The sequence below is a fragment of the Peromyscus leucopus genome, chromosome 4 (genome assembly GCF_004664715.2).
Source record: "Peromyscus leucopus breed LL Stock chromosome 4, UCI_PerLeu_2.1, whole genome shotgun sequence".
In the NCBI taxonomy this organism is placed as follows: Eukaryota; Metazoa; Chordata; class Mammalia; order Rodentia; family Cricetidae; genus Peromyscus; species Peromyscus leucopus.
In genome coordinates this window covers 6,875,192-6,894,868 of record NC_051066.1, presented here as the reverse complement: position 1 = coordinate 6,894,868, position 19,677 = coordinate 6,875,192, and the positions used below count along the sequence as shown (strand labels likewise).

The window sequence follows — 19,677 nt, the reverse complement described above, 5'->3', positions numbered from 1 at the left end:
AATCTTAAAAAAAAAAAAAAAAAAGAAAGAAAGAAAGAAAGAAATACCACCCTCAGTATTCCCTGTAAAACAGAGAAAAAATAAAGTTTAAAAAAAAAATTCTAACTCTGGGGCTAGAGAGATGGCTCAGTGGTTAAGAGCACTGGCAGCTTTTCCAGAGGACCCAGGTTCAATCCCAGCACCCACATGGCAGCTCACAACGGTCTGTAACTCCAGTTCCAGGGAGTCTAGCACCTTCACACAGACATACATGAATGCAAAACACCAATGCACATTAAAAAAATAATTTTTTTTCTTTTTTAGTTTTTCGAGACAGGATTTCTCTGTGTAGCTTTGGAGCCTGTCCTGGAACTCACTCTGTAGCCCAGGCTGGCCTCAAACTCAGAGATCTGCCTGCCTCTGCCTCCCAAATGCTGGGACTAAAAGCATGTGCCACCACCCCCTGGCTTTTTTTTTAGAATCTTCTCCCTGATGATGGAGCGGTTCTTTTCTTTCTTTCTTTCTTTCTTTCTTTCTTTTTTTTTTTTTAAGATTTATTTATTATGTATACAGTGTTCTGCCTGCATGTATGCCTGCAGACCAGAAGAGGGCACCAGATCTCATTGTAGATGGTTGTGAGCCACCATATGGTTGCTGGGAATTGAACTCAGGTCCTCTGGAAGAGCAGCCAATGCTCTTAACCTCTGAGCCATCTCTCCAGCCCCCAAAATTTTTCTTTCTTTCTTTCTTTTTTTTCTTTTCTTTTCTTTTCTTTTTTTTTTTTTTTTTTTTTTGGTTTTTTGAGACAGGGTTTCTCTGTGTAGCTTTGCGCCCAGGCTGGCCTTGAACTCAGAGATCCACCTGGCTCTGCCTCCCGAGTGCTGGGATTAAAGGCGTGCGCCACCACTGTCCGGCCTGCACAGCTTTTTGTTTTGTTTTGTTTTTTGTTATTTATTTATTATATACATAATGTTCTGTCTGCATGTATGTCTACAGGCCAGAAGAGAGCACCAGATCTCATTACAGATGGTTTCTTTGTGACCATGTGGTTGCTGGTAATTGAACTCAGGACCTCTGGAAGAACAGCCAGTGGTCTTAACCCCTGAGCCAGCTCTCCAGCTCTAAAATAAATAAATCTTAAAAAAATAAAAAAGAATTCTAACTCGGGGTGGAGGGAGGCTGGAAGAAGTTAAGCCCAGGGGTGGATGGAATCATGAGGAAAGCTCAGGGACCAGCAGGGACAGGGACAACAGCCACCTCCTCCACTGCTCCAGCAGAGAAGGAGCCATGACTCACCACCTCCTGCTTCCTGGAAACCCAGACAAAAGGGAGAGGGCACCAGGCAGCTCCTGCAGGCCGGCCTGCCTTATTCATGTATTTATTTGCTTTAAAGGAAAAGGCATCTTTAGAAAGACGCCTTTTGTTTTGTTTGGTTTTTCTTCAGTGTCTTTTCTGTCCCACACATTGGAGCAGTACCTTTTGAGGTGATTCCTCAACATGACCAAGGGCCTTACCATGCTGAACTGGATTATGCACAGATGTGTCAACATCATAAACTGAAAGGACAGTGTGAGTTTTTCATACATAGCGGCCTTGAACTTGCAATTCAGCCTCTTCCTGAGTGCTGGGGTCACTGGAATGTACACCTAGCGCAGCACCGTGAAATCTTTAATGGAAGCTCCTATTCCACAGGAGGAGACTGAAATTGAGACAGGACTACCCAAGGCTAGTCAGAGAGCCAAAGGCTTGCAGGGTCAGTGTTGTGAGCATCTGGGTCCCAAGAAACATTGGCACTGAACACCCACGTTAATAAACAGTAACTCTAGTCCTTCAGAATCTCTTCATTTTGCTAGGCGGCGGCGGCGGCGGCGGCGGCGGCGGCGGTGGTGCATGCCTTTAATCCCAGCACTTGGGAGGCAGAGCCAGGCGGATCTCTGTGAGTTCAAGGTCAGCCTGGTCTACAGAGTGAGTTCCAGGCCAGGCTCCAAAACTACACGAAGAAACCCTGTCTCAAAAACAAACAACAACAACAACAAAAAAAAACCCAAAAAACAAAACCAACCAAACAAATTTCATTTTAATCTTCCCAGAGTTCACAAGCCCAGGGTTCTCAGAACCCACACCCTCTTCCAAACTGCTTTAGCTTGTGGATGAGCCTGCTCTCCACTGCCACACTCCCTTCCCTACTCATATCCAGCCTGCACTTTTCACTCTTCACCTGAGCAAACTGCAGGCAGAAGCACATTTAACCCATCTGGGCATTATGTTTTCAACAATCAATAGGAGGAAAGCCACCTGGTATGGATCAGACCCAGTATGGTGGCTCACATCTACAGTCCCTGGTATTTGGAAGGCAGAGGACAATTGCCTAGGCTACAGAGTAAACTCAAGACCAGTATGGGCAACTTAGTAGAACCCAATCTGATACCTTCTTCTGGCCTCCACCGGCACCAGACAGGCACATGGTGCATGCACATGCATATATACATACATGCAAACACTCATACACATAAAATAAAAATAAATCTGAAAAAGATTCTAATTCTTAACATAAAAATTGGAGGCAAGCGAGGTAGTGGTGGCACATGCCTTTAATCCTAGTACTTCAGAGGCAGGGGCAGAGGCAGCGGATCTCCGAGATCGAGGCCAGCCGGGTCTACAGAGAGTTCCAGGGCGGTGAGGGCTACACAGAGAAACCAACCCTGTCTCAAAAAAAAAAAAAAAAAAAAAAAAAAAAAAAAAAAAAAAAAAAAAAAAAACTGGAGGCTTAGAGAATTCACCAAACTCATGGTAGTCAGGATTTAATACCTCTTCCCAGCATGCCATGCAGCACTAACACTGTTCCATGAAGTAGAGCGCTTGGGGCCAGACAGGAACAAAGGTAATGTTCAAGAACTGGAAACTTGCTGGTATAAGGAGGGACATTTCCTTTATCTCCTGGACTTAACATGGAAGACAACGGGGGCACAGCATGACTCCTTTGCAAGCGTCCTGGTGGCAAGAATGAAATGGAACCATGGCAAATCTAGGTGAAGAGAGAAAACCTGGCTGCTGTTTGGAATACTGGAACTTTTGACACAAACTAGAGTCACCTGGGAACAGGGAACCTCAACTGAGGAACTGCCTCGTCTGATTGGTCCATCATGGGGGTTTTCTTAATTGCTAGTTTATACAGGGAAGGACAGCCCACCGGGCAGTGCCATTCCTAAGCAGCTGAGCAAGCCAGGGGAAGAAGGTCAGTAAGCCTCTGTGGTCTCTGCTTCAGTTCTTGCCTCTAGGGTCCTGACTTGACTTCCCTGAATGATGGACTGTACCATAGAAGTATAAGCCAAGTAAATCTTTTCTTCCCGAGTTGGTTTTAGTGTTTTCATAGCAAGAGAAAGTAACTAGAACAGAAACATCTAAAAGAAAAATTTCCACATTATTAAAAGTGAACAAAATCTGGAAAAAATACACGTGTGTGTGTATGTATGTGTGTGTGTGTGTGTGTAGAGGGAGAGGGAGAGAGAGACAGAGAGACAGACAGACAGACAACCAGCATCTGAAATGGGAGATTCAAACTGCCATGCTGATATAGTGATTCTGGGGAAAAGGGACCTCCTGGCCATGGTCCCGCAGCTAAAAAATAAGCTATAGAAACATCTTAGTCCAGATCATAACCACACGGATCGACTATTTAAAGTGCACAACTGGGAGCTAGAGATTTGGCTCAGATGTTAAGAGTGTTTACCAATGATGCACACAGCCCTGGGTTTAATTCCCAGCACTGAATAAACTGGGTGTGGTAGCCTACTTCTGCCCTCCTAGCCCAGTGAGGCAGAAGTTCAGGAGCTCAAGGTCATTGTCACCAGCTATAGACTAAATTCAAGGCCAGCCTGGGGTATACAAGAGAACCTTTGAAATAAAGTGGTTTTCAGTATCTCTGTAGGTGTGTTCACAGTCATTTTTTACCTGAAGACATATTATCATTCAAGAAGAAACCCTACCATCCTTCCTTACCACATTTCTACTTCGCCTGGATTAGGACACCAGAACTCTACTTTCTGTCTCTATGGATAACCCTATTCAGGATTTTATATAGACAGGCCATAAAATGCTTGCTCTTTTCTTGACTGACTTTTGTCTTGGCTGAGTCTTGGCAAATACTGTACTATAACTCCTGGGAAGCCATAAAATGTATGCCAGGTGTCTCATGTGAGATGTGCATGCTAACACCTACAGCCTTAGTAGGATCAGCAGATATCACGGGAACAGAACACGTCTCCCAACCTTTGTATGTGTGTTGGGAGTGGAGGTCAACAAGGTCTCACACTGTGTACCCTAAGCTGGTTTCAATATCCCTGCCTCAGCCTCCTAAACTCTGGGATTACAGGTGTACCCACCACGATTGGTGGTTTTCAAAATTTTATTAAATATTTTTTTCTTTTTACGTATTTTTTTTCAGGGTACAAAACAATGGGTTTCATTTTGACATTTTCATATAAGGACATTAGTTTCTAGATTCCTCAGACTCCTGCATGACTGCTCTTCTGTTCTTGAAGGTACTTTTTAGCATGTGAATAACTGATATAAAACCATACGTCTCATAACAAAGAGCATGATCCAGGTCACAGATTAGATGACCACCCTTGAAGGATGCCACAAGGAGGATCCTCCTTCAAGTGGAAAGCTGAAGAGTAACTGCATGCATGACTTTGGTGGTCAGTGACTCTTTCAAACCCCTAAATTCTAAGCCAGGTGTGGTGGCACACGCCTTTAATCCCAGCACTCAGAGGCAGGTAGAGCTCTGTGAGTTCAAGGCCAGCCTGGTCTACATGAGTTCCAGCATCGCCAGGGCTACAGAGAGTAACCATGTCTTGAAATGGAAAAAAAAAAAAAAAAAAAGGAAAAAGAAAAGGAAACCCGCTGGGCGGTGGTGGCGCACGCCTTTAATCCCAGCAGAGCCAGGTGGATCTCTGTGAGTTCGAGGCCAGCCTGGGCTACCAAGTGAGTCCCAGGAAAGGCGCAAAGCTACACAGAGAAACCCTGTCTCGAAAAACCAAAAAAAGAAAAGAAAAGAAAAAAAAAGGAAACCCAATTCTAAAAGGAAATGGGTAAATTCTATGCACTTAGTGTAACAGATCAGCTTTATACCAATACAGTTTTGTCCACTGGTTTTACCCCACAGCTGTATTTAGCTGGACTATAAATGAAGTCCAGAAGAGGCTCTGTTTGCTCCATTCCCATGTGGTTTCTGGGAGAGCTCAGCAATTAGTGATTCTCTGAACAAAGGAATGCATCTGTGAAGCTCCACTTTTCAGACAGACTAGGGAGTATTCCTCCACATTACTTTGGTCCATGTTTCTGAGTATCAGCTTTTAGGGGTATTACTTTGGAGGCAAGGATTCACTATGCACCTCAGGCTAGCCTTGAACTCTCAACTCTTTTCCATTAGCCTCCTGAGTGCCACTATGCCCAGTTTCAAATATATACCCACTTTTCAAATTGGCCCCATCATCATGAATTTGAGCCAATAACCAATTTGGCAACAATGTAGCACAATCAATTTGATAAATACACTCAGTCTAATCTTTTCCAAATAGGCCATTACATTATTCCCAAGGATGCCTGTCCCCTTCCCAAGACAAAGGCTCTTCCTTAGCTGGGCATAAAGCTCACACCTGTAACCATTGCACTCTAAGGTTGAGTCGGGAGAATATAAACAAGCTCCAAGCCAGTAAGGGCTACAAAAAACCCTGTCTCCACCCAGAGGGGGTGGGAGGAGACTGGGAGTATCTCAATTGGCAGAGTGCTTGCCTAACGTGTACAAAGCCCTGTACCAGGCATGGTGGCACGTACCTGTGATCCCAGCACTCAAGGATTAGAAGTTCTAAAGTTAGTCTCAGAAACGTAGCAAGTTCAAGCCTAGCCTGGAGTAAGTGAGATCCTATCTCAAAAAATAAGCCCTTTCTTCTATAGGCAAGACTATCTTATTTAAATCTGTCTAGTTTGGGCCAACCTGAAGAAGGTAGGAAGTTTAGGGATGCTGTCTGGTTAAACAATACCAAATCAACAGTAACAATCTTTCATTTGATGATTTAAGTCACCAGAGATTGCCTCCTATGCATACTACTCAGGTCAGGGAAAGAGACAGGGCAGGGTGGGCTCTTCTTCTTTGACAGGGGATGCTTGGGATAACCTTGAAAGCTGTACTTTGGAAGCACCTGGTTGGTTCTGAATGGGTATCTTGGGCTGGGGATGTGGCTCAGTGGTACGTCACTTGTTTAGGTTACATAAGACTGTGGGTTTGACCTTCCCTTTCTCATTTTCTCCCCAAAGGCCAGGTTTGGATCTCACTTCATTAAAGATAAGAGGAGCATGCCTTGCAATATGTGGCAAGCTGGCATTAAACTCTTAAATTCAAGTGATCTTCCTGCCCAGCCACTCTAACCTGAAACCATGCTACCACTAAAGGCATCATCATTCTGGATGGCTTTTTCTTCCCTTGTAAAATGATGTAAAATCATATTACTATTATGTTTGTTTCTGTAGGACTCAAGCTGTACATACAAGTCTTTAGATCAGCAAACAGCATGACATCTAGAATGTTCTCCTGAATGAAATCCTTGCCTGTGAGAGCCCACAAATGTTATCTAGAGAGAAGCACAACTGTTTACAGGTAAAACAAACTGCTTTCTTCCTCTACTTGGCTGCCAAGTCCTAACGTATGTTTTGTTTGGTTTTTTGGTTTTGGTTTTGGTTTTTTTTTTTTTTTTTTTTTTGAGACAGAGTTTCTCTGTGTAGTTTTGGTGCCTGTCCTGGATCTCACTCTGTAGACCAGGCTGGCCTTGAACTCAGAAATCTGCCTGGCTCTGCCTCCTGAGTGCTGGGATTAAAGGCGAGCGACACTGCCGCACAACCACCTAACCTGTTTTAAACTTGTTTTAAGACATAAATTTTGTTTGGTCACATGAAAATGCCTGAAATAGTCAATGCTATAATTAGCCCAGGCTGAGTGTCATCTCCCAAAGTCACTACCGGTGACATCATCTTTTATTCTCTTTAATAAACCTTCCCTTCCTTTTGTCCCAAGACAGGCTTCTTCCTCACATGCCCCTTACAAAGAAAATTTCCCTGGCTGACTGCCATGAATTTCTCTGCCCATTTCCATTTTAAGTAATTTTTCTGTCTCAGTCTTTTCTGGAACAAAGGCAGAAGGCAAAACTTGCTGGTTTATTTTTAAAAGAAAACTTCACTTCAAGCTGTTATAAGCTAGGAAGCTTTGTGGAGTCACATGACCTCAGTTCACTGCATCTGCTGATAACAGCTCACCTCTGATTCCTGTGAAAACCTCCACCTCAGACTAGTTTCCCAGGGGCCATGGGAAGCAGCTTCGAACTGCACTGTTTGTCAAGGCTTATCCCACAGCAGGCCCCCATTTCTACCCAGAGGGCCCCCAAGTTCTTTGGCTCTTACCAGTTCTGTAAAAACAACAGCGCTGCCTTTTTCTTTAGGCAGCTAACAGTAATGAACTCAACAGGAAGTGGTGGGGTGTGCATGAGGTGGGGTGTCTTGCTATGGCCTAGTTATTTACAGAAGGAACATCTTTTTCTTTCCAATGCTAAAATGCTTCCCCAAAGGCAATAAACTAATAAAGTGAATCAATTCTAATCTTTCTCAAGCCACACAACAATTTAAGTTGTTCAAAACCAGAAGAGAGGTAGGGAGAGGAATAAAAGGAAGTATTAATGAAGTGCATATGAAGATGCCCAATGACACACATTACTTGGTATGCTAACTTAAAATTTTTTTAAAAACTATAAGAGCTCGGAGTTAATATTAAATCAATACCTCAAATTAATATATATATATATATATATATATATATATATATATATATATATATATAAAATCCTTTTAGAACCAGGTGGTAGTGTCACACACTTTTAATTCCAGCACTCGGGAGGCAGAGGCAGGTTTGAAGCCAACCCGGAGTTGGGTTCCAGGACAGCCATGGCTACACAGAGAACCCTGTCTCAAACAAACAAAAAATTTTTAGGATATCCCACTCTGACTTCTTAATAATCTATGTTCACTGGGCGGTGGTGGTGCACGCCTTTAATCCCAGCACTCGGGAGACAGAGCCAGGCGGATCTCTGTGAGTTCGAGGCCAGCCTGGTCTACAAAGCGAGTTCCAGGAAAGGCGCAAAGCCATACAGAGAAACCCTGTCTGGGGGGGCGGGGAATAAAAAGAATAATAATAATCTATGTTCAATCTGCTTAAAAAAAGTTTCAAGTCACACAACTTAGGTCGGTCAAAGAGTCAAATAGTGTGGAGTCAAAGTAACCACAGAGAGTTAAGCTCTTTAGGTTAACCAAAAGGTTCTCTTTTACCTGAGTGGTGGCTCATAACCACAGTCCAAGACAGAGGGGCGGGGCAGACAGACAGGGACACTGAGTAGGAAGATGGCTGTACATTTGAGGTTGGCCTGGGCTATATAGTGAGTTCTGAGCTTGAGCTACCAGAGCAAGAAAATGTCTCAAACAAACAAGCTTTCTCTTAGCACTGGAGAATGGTCACTTTCTCCTTATTTGCCTTTACTCCAAAATCACTGCCAAAAAAATGGATTAGGACCAATATCAATGTGCCATGAATTCCAGAACACGGTGATTCCTGTAGAGTCACAAAGCTTGGCGTAAACATGGCCCCCATCCCACAGCCAGCTGTCCTCAATGTGCCTACTACCACAGACAACTGCATAGGGTTGGAAAAGCAAGAAGGATCACTGGGAGCCCAGGCTGCACTAACCCCTCCAGCTAAACTCAGATTCTCTCAAGACCGAAAACACAAATCAAAATCAGGAGGCTGGTTTCTAGTAGTCTCCTAAACTACCAATAAAATAGCTGAATTTAACAACGTAATATTCACAATACCAACAACTGAACGATAGACTGATTTCCCAATGGACGTGAATAAAGGCCATGTGGGCTTCAGATTCTCTGAGTTTAGCTATCCTATCTTCAAAAGATGACCTTTAATCCTAGCACTTGGGAGGCAGGGGCAGTCATATCTATGAGTTCAAGGCCAGCCTGGTCTACATAGTGAGTTCTAGGACAGCCAGGGCTACATAGCAAGACCCTATTCAAAACTCCAAAAAAACAAAAAACAAAAACAAAAAAAAAACAAAACAAAAAAAGAAAGATGATCCATTAGATGTATGTGGGGAAACAGCCAGCTCAGAACACTATTCTGTATAAAACTAACCTATTTTAAAATTGGTTTCCTTTTTTTTAAGATTGACTTATGCATGTGAATGCTCTATTTGCACGACAGAAGAGGGCACCAGATCTCATTACAGATGGTTGTGAGCCACCATGTGGGTGCTGGGAACTGAACTCAGGACCTCTGCAAGAGCAGCCAGCGCTCTTAACTGGCAAGACATCTCTCCAGCCCCTAAAACTAACTTCTTAAAAAAAAGTTTCTTGAGCCGGGCGGTGGTGGCGCAAGCCTTTAATCCCAGCACTCGGGAGGCAGAGGCAGGTGGATCTCTGTGAGTTCAAGTCCAGCCTGGGCTACAGAGCAAGATCCAGGAAAGGCACAAAGCTACACAGAGAAACCCTGTCTCGAAAAACCAAAAAAAAAAGTTTCTTGGTTTTGTTTTTAAAGCTAGGAGTATTGTGAGTTCAAGGCCAACCTGGTTACATAGAGAAATCTTATCTTTAAATCTCTTGGGCTTAACCCAAGGATTCTACATTACACAGTGCCATCCTTGGGCTTCCTACGCTGATCCTAAGTAGGTTAAATATCTTGGATATTCATCCAAGATTACCTTGGATATGACACCTTATGTGTGGCCACCCAAGCAACAAGCTGTCATGATTCACTGCCACCTTACCAGGTTTTCGTACTTGGCTATGAAATTCTTAATGACTGTACATATAAAGGAACCAAACAGGATCTTGGGAAGAAACAGGTTACTAGGCAAACTGCTCAGTAGAACCACAGAGATTGTATGCCGGGCTAGGCCACCATAATGACGGTTAAGGGCACTCACAGCTAAAGCCAAACTGAAAAACCAGTCACGAAACAAAGGGAAGAAAAAGCCACTGCTCAAGGGCCTCTTGTGCAGGAAGGACAGACAGCACTTCTCTTCCGTGCAGACGCACAGACAGGTGCCCATTTCTCCGCCCCTGTCTCCCCGATTTGGCCCACCCCACTTCAGCCAACTTTACCCTTAGAAGTACACTTTCACTTTTTGAAAAATGTTCCAGCCCAGAGGCGGTGGCCCAAACCTTTAATCCCAGCAGTCGGGAGGCAGAGGCAGACAGCTTCTGTCAGTTCGAGGCCAGCCTGGTCTACAGAGCTACTTCCTGGACAGCCAGCGCTACACAGAGAAACCCTTTCTCCAAAACAAAACAAAACAGAATCTTCCTTCAGATTCTTTAACGTATCCACACTCCAGCTCCGCAAAGGGATCCTGACCCAGTGTTCTGGAACAGCAGTGGGGGGGGGGGGCTAAGTCATAAGAAAGAACTGTTCTGTCCTCACCACCCACATCCACGTAGATCTGCCTAGAACCCCAGTTCCCATTTTTTCTTCCCCACAACACCCACATGTTTCTGCGAGCAACCAGATGAGGGGCCCCGGTGGCATGGAAACGAGAGGGGGAGAAGAGGGTGGGGTGACGATGAGAATGGATGGATAGGAACCTGGGTGTGGGGGCAGGGTTGGCACCAACTTGGCCTTGAGGTCCAGAAGGTTGAGATTTGTCCTTGTGCCCTAAGGAAGTGGGAGCAAGAAGGGGCTTTCTGCTCATCAAAGAGAGCCAAGGGTGTCCACTTGCATCCACGACGAGCTTTTCTCACGGCCTGGCACCCACTTGAGGAGCCCTACGCTCAACACGGTGAGAGTGTCCTTCCCATCTGTCAGTCAAGGGACACTACCTCCCAACACCAGGGGTCCCGCTTAGCTCCAGCCGCGGCCCCCCAAGCCTGACAAGCTCCAGAGGACTGCCCGAGAGGCCCTGGGGCCCCGGCCCGTGCCCCGCGGCGCGGGGCGCTCTCCAGACCCTCCCGGATCCTCCCAGCCCGCGCGGACGGCGCACGCAATCGTACCCGGAGCTCGCCCTCCGTGCGGTGCAGTCCCAGGCGCCGCAGCCCCACCGCCAGGTCGTTGACACAGAGGCCGCCGTCGCGGTTGACGTCGAGGGTCTGGAAGAGGCTCCACAGGCGCAGCCGGTGGTCCGGGCCGCCACAGACGGCGCCGCCGCACGGATCCCCTACAGAAGCCGGCGACGAGGCGGACGACGAGGTGGCGGCGGCGGCGTCCGGCGGCGGGGAGGCCACGCAGCGGCACAACACACTGCTCACCATCGGGGGCGAGGCGGGGGCGCCGGACGCGGGGCTGAGGGCGGCAGGCAGAAACCGGAGCGCGGAAGCACGCCGGGTTTTCTCAGACGGCGAGCGCGGGCTCCGAGAAGCCGGCAGGCTGGAGGGAGGGGCCGCTTCCGGGAACCCCGCCCCGCCGCGCGCCGCGGCTCTGACCGCGCCCCCTGGCACACCGCCGGCCAATCGCAGGCCGGGACGGCGGCTCCGGGATCAATGAGGGGGCGTGGCCACCACGCTGGCTCTGAGTCGATTCAAACTGAGAGAGGCGGGGATTAGCCGAAGCGGGGTGATACGCAAGCAGAAGGTCCCGTGTCCAGTTCCCATTCAGAAGCCCTGTTTAGACTGCGGGATGATGAGGCTGGGGGGAGCGGTTGTGTATGGAGAGAGATCGTAGCTATTCGTGGAAATGAGATTTGTATGAGAGCAACTGTGGGCTGAAGGTAGAAGACACTTAGCACCACTGAATAAAATAAAAAGTTAATGGGTGGACGACTCAAGACCGAAAACATGAATCAAAATCAGGAGGCTGGTTTCTAGTAGTCTCCTAAACTACCCATAAAATAGCTGAATTTAACAACGTAATAGTCGCAATACAAACAATTGAACGACAGACTGACTTCCCAATGGAAGTGAATAAAGGCCATGTGGGCGGACGCCCTGAAGCGACAGACATGCCTTTAGACCAATGACCAAGCCAGTTCTAGCAAATAGGTGTGTCCTTGAGAGAAATGGCAGGCCTGGAGAGCCAGTGATCGGCGAGGCATTTGAGCCACGCCGACCTGGAGGGCGGGGCTTCCCAGGCATGGTCGCGGGGCGGGAAGAAGGGAAGTGGGCGGACCTCCGCACATCCCAGCGGAAGAGGCAGATTCAGGAAGCCATTACGCAGCTGGCTGGCGGCGGTCGGGCCGGTCAGGGCTGGGCCCTACGCACTTTGCGTAGCGAGGGGGATTACTTAAGGCCTGGTGCTTGGCCTAGAGCAAGCCTTGCCTGTCCCCCCCTTTTTTTGGGGGGGGCCGAGAGGCGAGGCTGAAAAAGAAGAGAAGGGTAATTGGGGTTGTTAAGGACATTATAATTTCTTTAAAAGGAGAAAAGGGGAGGCCATGGCTGTCCCAGCCAAGAAGAGGAAGATGAACTTTTCAGAGCGGGAGGTGGAGATCATCGTGGAAGAGCTAGAGCTGAAGAAGCACCTGCTGGTGAACCACTTCAATGCTGGGGTCCCTCTGGCTGCCAAGAGTGCAGCCTGGCATGGCATCCTGAGAAGAGTCAACGCTGTGGCCACCTGCCGAAGGGAGCTGCCCGAAGTCAAGAAGAAGTGGTCTGACCTCAAGACCGAGGTCCGTCGCAAGGTTGCCCAAGTCCGAGCTGCTGTCGAAGGTGGCGAGGCCCCAGGGCCCAAGGAAGAGGATGGAGCTGGTGGGCCTGGGCCAGGCGGTGGCAGTGCCACGGCCATAGCTCCTGTACTGCTGACCCCTATGCAACAGCGCATCTGTAACTTGCTGGGTGAGGCCACCATCATCAGCCTGCCCAGTACCACTGAGATCCATCCCGTGGCCCTCGGACCCACAGCCACGGCAGCTGCAGCCACGGTCACCCTGACACAGAGTGAGTGACCTCTCCTGCTCAGTTCAGCTGCAGTAATGGGAAGGGCCAGCTAGTGCTGGGGCAGCCTGGGGCAAATTGGCTGCCAAGGGTCAAAAGTCAGATGGCGATCTTGAAAGACCATGAGGCCTTCCAAGAACTCTCCAGACAGAGGTGATCTTGTTTTTTTGGGGACTTCCTCAGCATGTGGATAGCTGGTTATCCATGACTTCCGCTTGCTGACCTGACCTATGTAGTCTTGAAGACAGAGACTGTCTGTAGCCCCACAGGACTTAGGAGCTGCTGTATCAGTAGGCAGCCAGGATATACTTGTTGAATAACTAACTAGGAATAATATTGCCCAAGTGAGACATCCATTCTGCACAAAAATATTCTGTATTTTCAATACACAAACATTCACCAGGCACTTCTCAGGATCTTCATGATTCTTATCTGTTTGTCCATCCATCAAGAAGTTTATGCTGGGCACAAGAAATACCAAAGTATTTAACATTCCCTGAAGACTGGGGAAGATACCTCAGCGGTAGAGTACTTGCTTACCACTGTGAAAATTAAATATGTAAGCCAATTATATTCTACTAGGACAGATGAGGTATAATGTGTGTGTGTGTGTGTGTGTGTATGAATAGCTTTACCATGAGAAAACCCAAGGACTCACAAGAGGAGAGGGATTTCGTGGTGTGAGGGGAACGTACAGTTGATGGCATTCCAAGGTAGGGGAAATAGGAGATGGAGATACACACTCATAATCCTAGCATTCAAGAGATGGATCCCTAGGGCTCAATAGCCAGCCAGCCTATTTGGAGAGTTCCAGACCAGTGAAGGGACTCCATCTCAGAAAAGAAAAAAGAAAGGGTGTGGGCAGCACCTGAGGAATGACACCTGAGGTTGTCTTCTGATCACTCTCCATATGTACACAAATACACATGTGTGTACACACCTGTGTACCTACACATATTATGAACAAATAGACACAGTCTTTAAAAAGAGAAACAAGATTGACATCTCCCACATACATAAAGGCCCAAATACCTAATGTTCCTTCTAAGGTTCTAGCCAATGAGTGGCAACAGGGCTAACTTTGGTTAGGTTTTGTGTTCGAGATAAGGATGTGTGCCCACAACTGTGAACTCTGCTCGGTCATGATAGCTTTGAACTGTATCCACCAGGTTCTCAATGATGTGTGGGTGTGGGGGTGTATGCTCTCCCCTGCGTCTTTCTCTAGTCCATATGAGGTGGGAAGAGGAAGAAAAATGCTGTTCCAAGTCAGGTACTGTTCTGGAGCAGCATCTTCTAGAATGTTTATGGTTTTGTTTTTGTTTGGTTTGGGGTTTTTTTTGGGGGGGGGACGGGGAGATATTAGTTTTGTTTTGTTTTTTGAGTCAGGTTTTCTCCGTGTAGCCCTGACTGTCCTGGAACGCACTCTGTAGACCAGGCTGACTTCTAACTAAGAAATTCACCTGCCTCTGCCTTCCAAGTGCTGGGATTAAAGGTGTGTGCCACCACCACCTGGTTGGATGTTTAGTTATCTTAAGAACCAAAGTGATTAAAGAGACAAGGAGGCATTTTCTGGACATGTGAGCTGCAGTGGCCCTTCCTTCTTTAACTGGCCACATAGAAGGGATAGACTTAGCTCAAAGCAGCCCAAAGAAGTGGTTCTATTTCATCATTTCTGAAATTGAAGACGCGTCCATCTCTTGTCATTTGGAGGATTTCTTGAGCTAATGAGTACAGAGTGGTACATGAGTATTCTAAGATTTTGCTGGCATTATTGTTGGCATCTCTGCGTTTGTCAGATCTGGGGGCTTCTCACTGGCTACCAATAGAGCAAAATCCTGAAACCTGGTTGGAGAAGTATCTCGATGATAGAGCACATGCTTAGCATATAATAGTCCTGGGTTCCATCCCAGCCTTGAGGAACAAAGAGCTGAACCTCTCAGAGACTGTTTTTCTGTCATACAGCCAGGGAGGCCTGAATTCCCCTTTGCCTCCCTGCTGCACAGGGTTTAATTGCCTCTACCAGTGTTGCAGGGCCAGCTCTGTTCCTTCCGAAAGATGACCTTCTTCCGCCTTTGTTCTTTCTTCTCGGCAGTCCCCACCGAGACCACCTATCACACACTGGAGGAGGGCGTGGTGGAGTACTGCACAGCCGAGGCTCCTCAGGAGGAGCCCCTGCCGACCGAGGCACCTGTGGAGATGCTGGCCCAGCACACAGACACGTCCGTCAAACCGCAGGCACTTAAGAGCCGCATTGCCCTCAATTCGGCCAAGCTGATCCAGGAGCAGCGGGTCACCAACCTCCACATAAAGGAAATCGCCCAGCACCTGGAGCAGCAGAATGACCTGCTACAGATGATCCGGCGTTCCCAGGAGGTGCAGGCCTGTGCCCAGGAGCGGCAGGCCCAGGCCATGGAGGGCACCCAGGCAGCCCTGAGTGTCCTCATCCAGGTCCTCCGGCCCATGATTAAAGATTTCCGACGCTACCTGCAGAGTAACACACCCACCCCTGCCCCAGCCCCTGACCCTGGACAGGTGGCCCAGAATGGGCAGCCGGACAGCGTCATCCAGTGAGGGCAGGGGTCAAACCAGTGCTCTGCCGAGATTGAGGGAAACTTCTGTGGAATTGTAAGTGTTTCTGTGAGTGGCTTTGAGGGGGCCATGTGGATAGCTCCCTCTTGGGCAGATATTTGGGGCTTATTAGTCTGAGAGTAATGAAGGAGACTGACTGGGAAAAGGAAATCACTGGGCTCCTGGGACCCAGTCTCTTTAGTTCAGCCTCCGGAACTGCCTTGTTGAAATCTGGAAGGTTTAGCTGGGAGTGTGTGTCTGGTGATGGGATAGATGTTGTCTGTGATCTAAGGCTTGAGACATCCTCCCGACTCGGTCTAGGACAACTTTAAAGACAGACTGGTTCTCACTGGATCTTCCATGGGCTGCCCCACCTCAGGTGTGCCACCTTTGTTAGTGCCATCCTGCCAGTGGTGCTGTCCAGAAATGCAATAACACCCCCGTGAGAATGTCTCCCGCGCCACTGGGAGGGCCTAGCCCTTTCATCCTCACGCTGTGCCTCCGTTCTCAGGGGACTCTCCTTCCTGCTGTGTGCCACACCCATCCAGGCACAGCCCAGCTCTTGGAAACGCCCTGAGATGCATGCAGCCAGCTGGGCTCAGGAGTGCTGTGTGGTGGGATTGGGTTGGCCATCTCTAGTCTTCCATGACCCCCCCGGGCGGCTGTTCCGTAGCTTGCCCCACCCCCGACTGTGACTCAGTGGGCTTCAGGTGCTGTCAGGGTTAGGAGGCAAACACTGCGGAGTCCTGTTTCCTGCTACAGTGCACTCGAGGTGAACCTCTAATTTTTATTGTTTTCTAGCCAGTCATATTTATTCTACAGCTGAACCCTTTCTGGGAGGGCTGCAGGCTCTGTGGCCCCCCTTCTTTCCTCTCTGCTGGACCACACATCTGAAGCACATTAGAGCCCTGCTCAGTGTCCCACCTAGTCCTCCCTCCCATGCTCCTTACTCAGTGCCTGGTGTGCTGCAGATGCCCCACCCCCACCGGCTAAGTGAATCCAAAGCAAGGACTGTCCTTGAATGTAAGAGGCGGGACGAGTGAAACAAAGTGTGCCCTTCTCATTCTGTGCTCCAATGGGGCACAGCCTCAGAAGGCTGAAGGACGTGTCTGATTTCCACCTTCTCTGAGGCACTTACAAAAGCCTCGGCCAGGCAGGGTTTGTGGGTACCACTCTCGGGCTCCTCACATCACCATCGCGTTTGCCATTTTGCACCATAACTGGGCCTCTCATGACCAGTGGCTACAGCAAAGTTCCAGATCTTAGCCAAGCTGCCCTTCCAGGCATGCGTACACAGAGATGCTTAGCGCCACTCCATGGTCCAAGAGGCCCCCTGGAGACAGGAGGTGGCTACCCGCTGTCCCATTCTCCAAGGAGGCCTGTGTAGTGCCAGCTAGGGAGCCGGAAGTGAGGTGGGGCCCCTTCCCCCAAGTGGAGCCTCTTGGCTCCAGCAGGGTTCCTACAGGAGCTTCCAAAAGATGTGTGACCTAGTTTGGTTCTACTCTGGGGTTGGAAATCTGAGCCAATGTTGTATCTGTTCCGTTTGTGTATAAAAAGGAAGCCTAGGTTACTGAAGCTAACTTGTTCTTTCCGGGTCACAACTTTAAATTAAAGAAATATCACTTTTTTATATACACTTCTCTGTGTCTTTATTGATCACACACAGAAATAAACTATGGCCTCCAGGCTAAATCTGGTCCACCATCTATTTTTTGTTTGTTTTGTTTTGTTTTTGTGTTTTTGAGACGGTCTCACTATGTCTCCCTGGCTGGCCTTGTGATGGCTAAAGTTATGTTTTAAGTTTAAATTACTGTGCTTAAGAGATCTATAAAACAGAAATGTCTCTAACCTGTACGCCCCAATGCTTAAGGACAGATGACTTCCTGGAATGCTGGGGACTGTTGTTCATTAGGATAACAAACCACATGTTTTCTGCTTCTATAAACAAGTTTGGTTGCCCCAACAGTACAGAATGTGTTTGCTCACACCACACATAGGTGGGAGAGACATGTAGACAGGAAGTATATCAGGATGTATGCTTGCCCCTGATTGGATAAAGGTGCGAAATATGTAAGCTTGTGGGTTGTGTGCAGGGCTTTATCCACCAACCCCACAGTCCCCCAGAGTTTTCTTGAGTGCGAGCAGCAGGAAATATTAGACAGAAGGATTTAGATTGTGGAGATGAACAGATAGAAAATAAAAGATGGCCTGGAAAGGGCCTGGAAACTTTTCCAACCAACCCGACTGTCTCTGCCCCAGGGTATTTATAGAGATGCCAAGGGGTGGAGCAAAAGACCTCCCCCCAGCACAGCCAAGTGCAGACCATCTCAAACACCTGCACTCAAGCCCCTGGGCCTAATCATCCTCTCTATGCAGATCTGCTGAGTAAAGCCACAGGAACCTGAAAACGGGCTCCCACACACACCCACTCTGGGCAGAAGCTCAGAGGATCCTGAGCAAATCCCAGATGTTGATCATTGAGCTGTTTTGAGCTGTTTGCACGGTCAGACTTTGGTTTTGCCTTGTCCAGACTATGGCTGGGCACTGCTACTTCCCTCTTGAAGTGAAAAAGGGCATTTTAAAAAGGGCACTTTATTTTTGATATTGCAGGAACCCACAGTTTAGAGATTTTCGAATTTCTTTAAAAGGAAATCTTGGAGTTTTTTGGTTTTTTTTTTGTTTGTTTGTTTTTTTAATTAAATTGGATGGGAGGTTGTGGTGCATGCCTTTAATCCCAGCATTTAGGAGGCAGAGGCAGGGGGATATCTGTGAGTTCCAGGCCAGCCAGGTCTACAGAGTGAGTTCCAGGACAACCAGAGCTGCATAGAGAAACCCTGTCTCAAAAAATAAACAAACAGCCGGGCGGTGGTGGCGCACGCCTTTAATCCCAGCACTCGGGAGGCAGAGCCAGGCGGATCTCTGTGAGTTAAAGGCCAGCCTGGACTACCAAGTGAGTTCCAGGAAAAGGCGCAAAGCTACACAGAGAAACCCTGTCTCTAAAAACCAAAATAAATAAATAAATAAATAAACAAACAAAAAATAATAAAAATAAATAAAAGACTGAAAAGTTGGGGCCATAGCTATGAACACCAGAAACTGGAATATTCCTATCTTATGATGCTTCAAGACAATGACCTCAAGCAGTCTGGCAAAGGCTTATAGAAAGTCCCTCCTTACCTAAGCTCTGTTCAGGCTATCAGAGACTGACTTAAGCAGCATTTCTAGCCTCCTTCTCTAACTTTGTTAAACTTTAGCTATTTTGATAAACTGAGTCATTAAAGAAACTGTGATTAATTTTTGTAATGGTATACTATGAAAGGACTAGGAAAATAAAGTTTCTAGTCTCCCCTGGACTGTATATATGATTTAAAGTTTTATTTTGGCCGGGCAGTGGTGGTGCACACCTTTAATACCAGCATTCGGGAGGCAGAGGCAGGCGGATCTCTGTGAGTTTGAGGCTAGCCTGGGCTACAGAGTGAGTTCCAGGACAGGCTTCAATGCTACACAGAGAAATCTTGTCTCAAAAAACCAAAATAAATAAATAAAGTTTTATTTTGATACTGAACAAGCTTCAATTCAAAAATTGTTATTTTTTTTTTAAGACTAAACTTAACAGGAACAAAAATGCAAATTCTAATCTTATAAAAGCTACAAACTTAATAGTAAACTGTTAAAGATTATTAAGATATACAAATCCATTGTCAGTCACCTTATAAATGATCAAATTCTTTAATGTGTTCAGAACTATGCTGTGGGATGATCCTCCTGTATGCTGTGAATATGTATTATTCCCATTGGTTGATAATAAAGCTGTCTGGCCTATGGCAAGGCAGGATAAGGTTAGGCAGAACAATCACACTGAGGATTTGGATGAAGAGGGGCAGAGTCGAGGGAGACTTGAACCAGCTGCCTAAGAAGCAAGATGACAGAGGACCAGTAAAGTTTCCCCACCTGCCTATTCCTGAGGGTGGGATCTCTCTCTCTCTCTTTCTCTCTCTCTCTTCTCTGGTCTTAGGACTCCTCCCCTCCCCCAACTGCCAGAACCATGGGCCTGGAAATTCCAAATGTAATATTTCTTTAAGTTCCTAAACTTTAACTTTTGTCCTAGATGTATGTATATGTATGTCCTAGCAGATTTCTACTAGGCTGACAGACACCACCAAG

General features: G+C 47.2%; 2 protein-coding genes across 3 annotated transcripts in view; one reads left to right on the top strand and one right to left on the bottom strand.

Moving 5' to 3' along the window:
• Positions 1-11,471, bottom strand: part of Slc25a25 (solute carrier family 25 member 25) — a 36,942-nt gene extending 25,471 nt beyond the window's left edge. For both annotated transcript variants that reach the window (XM_028884710.2, XM_028884712.2), the window contains exon 1: positions 11,074-11,471. In XM_028884710.2, the coding sequence (XP_028740543.1) occupies positions 11,074-11,331 (258 nt within the window). In that variant the 5' untranslated portion in view covers positions 11,332-11,471. The remainder of the gene's footprint in view (positions 1-11,073) is intronic.
• A 703-nt stretch (positions 11,472-12,174) lies between these two features.
• On the top strand, positions 12,175-17,147 carry Naif1 (nuclear apoptosis inducing factor 1). The gene is made up of 2 exons (XM_028884722.2): positions 12,175-12,948; positions 15,038-17,147. The coding sequence occupies exons 1-2, from the start codon at positions 12,447-12,449 to the stop codon at positions 15,514-15,516; spliced, it is 981 nt and encodes a 326-aa protein (XP_028740555.1). The 5' UTR covers positions 12,175-12,446; the 3' UTR covers positions 15,517-17,147.
• Positions 17,148-19,677: the final 2,530 nt, after the last annotated feature.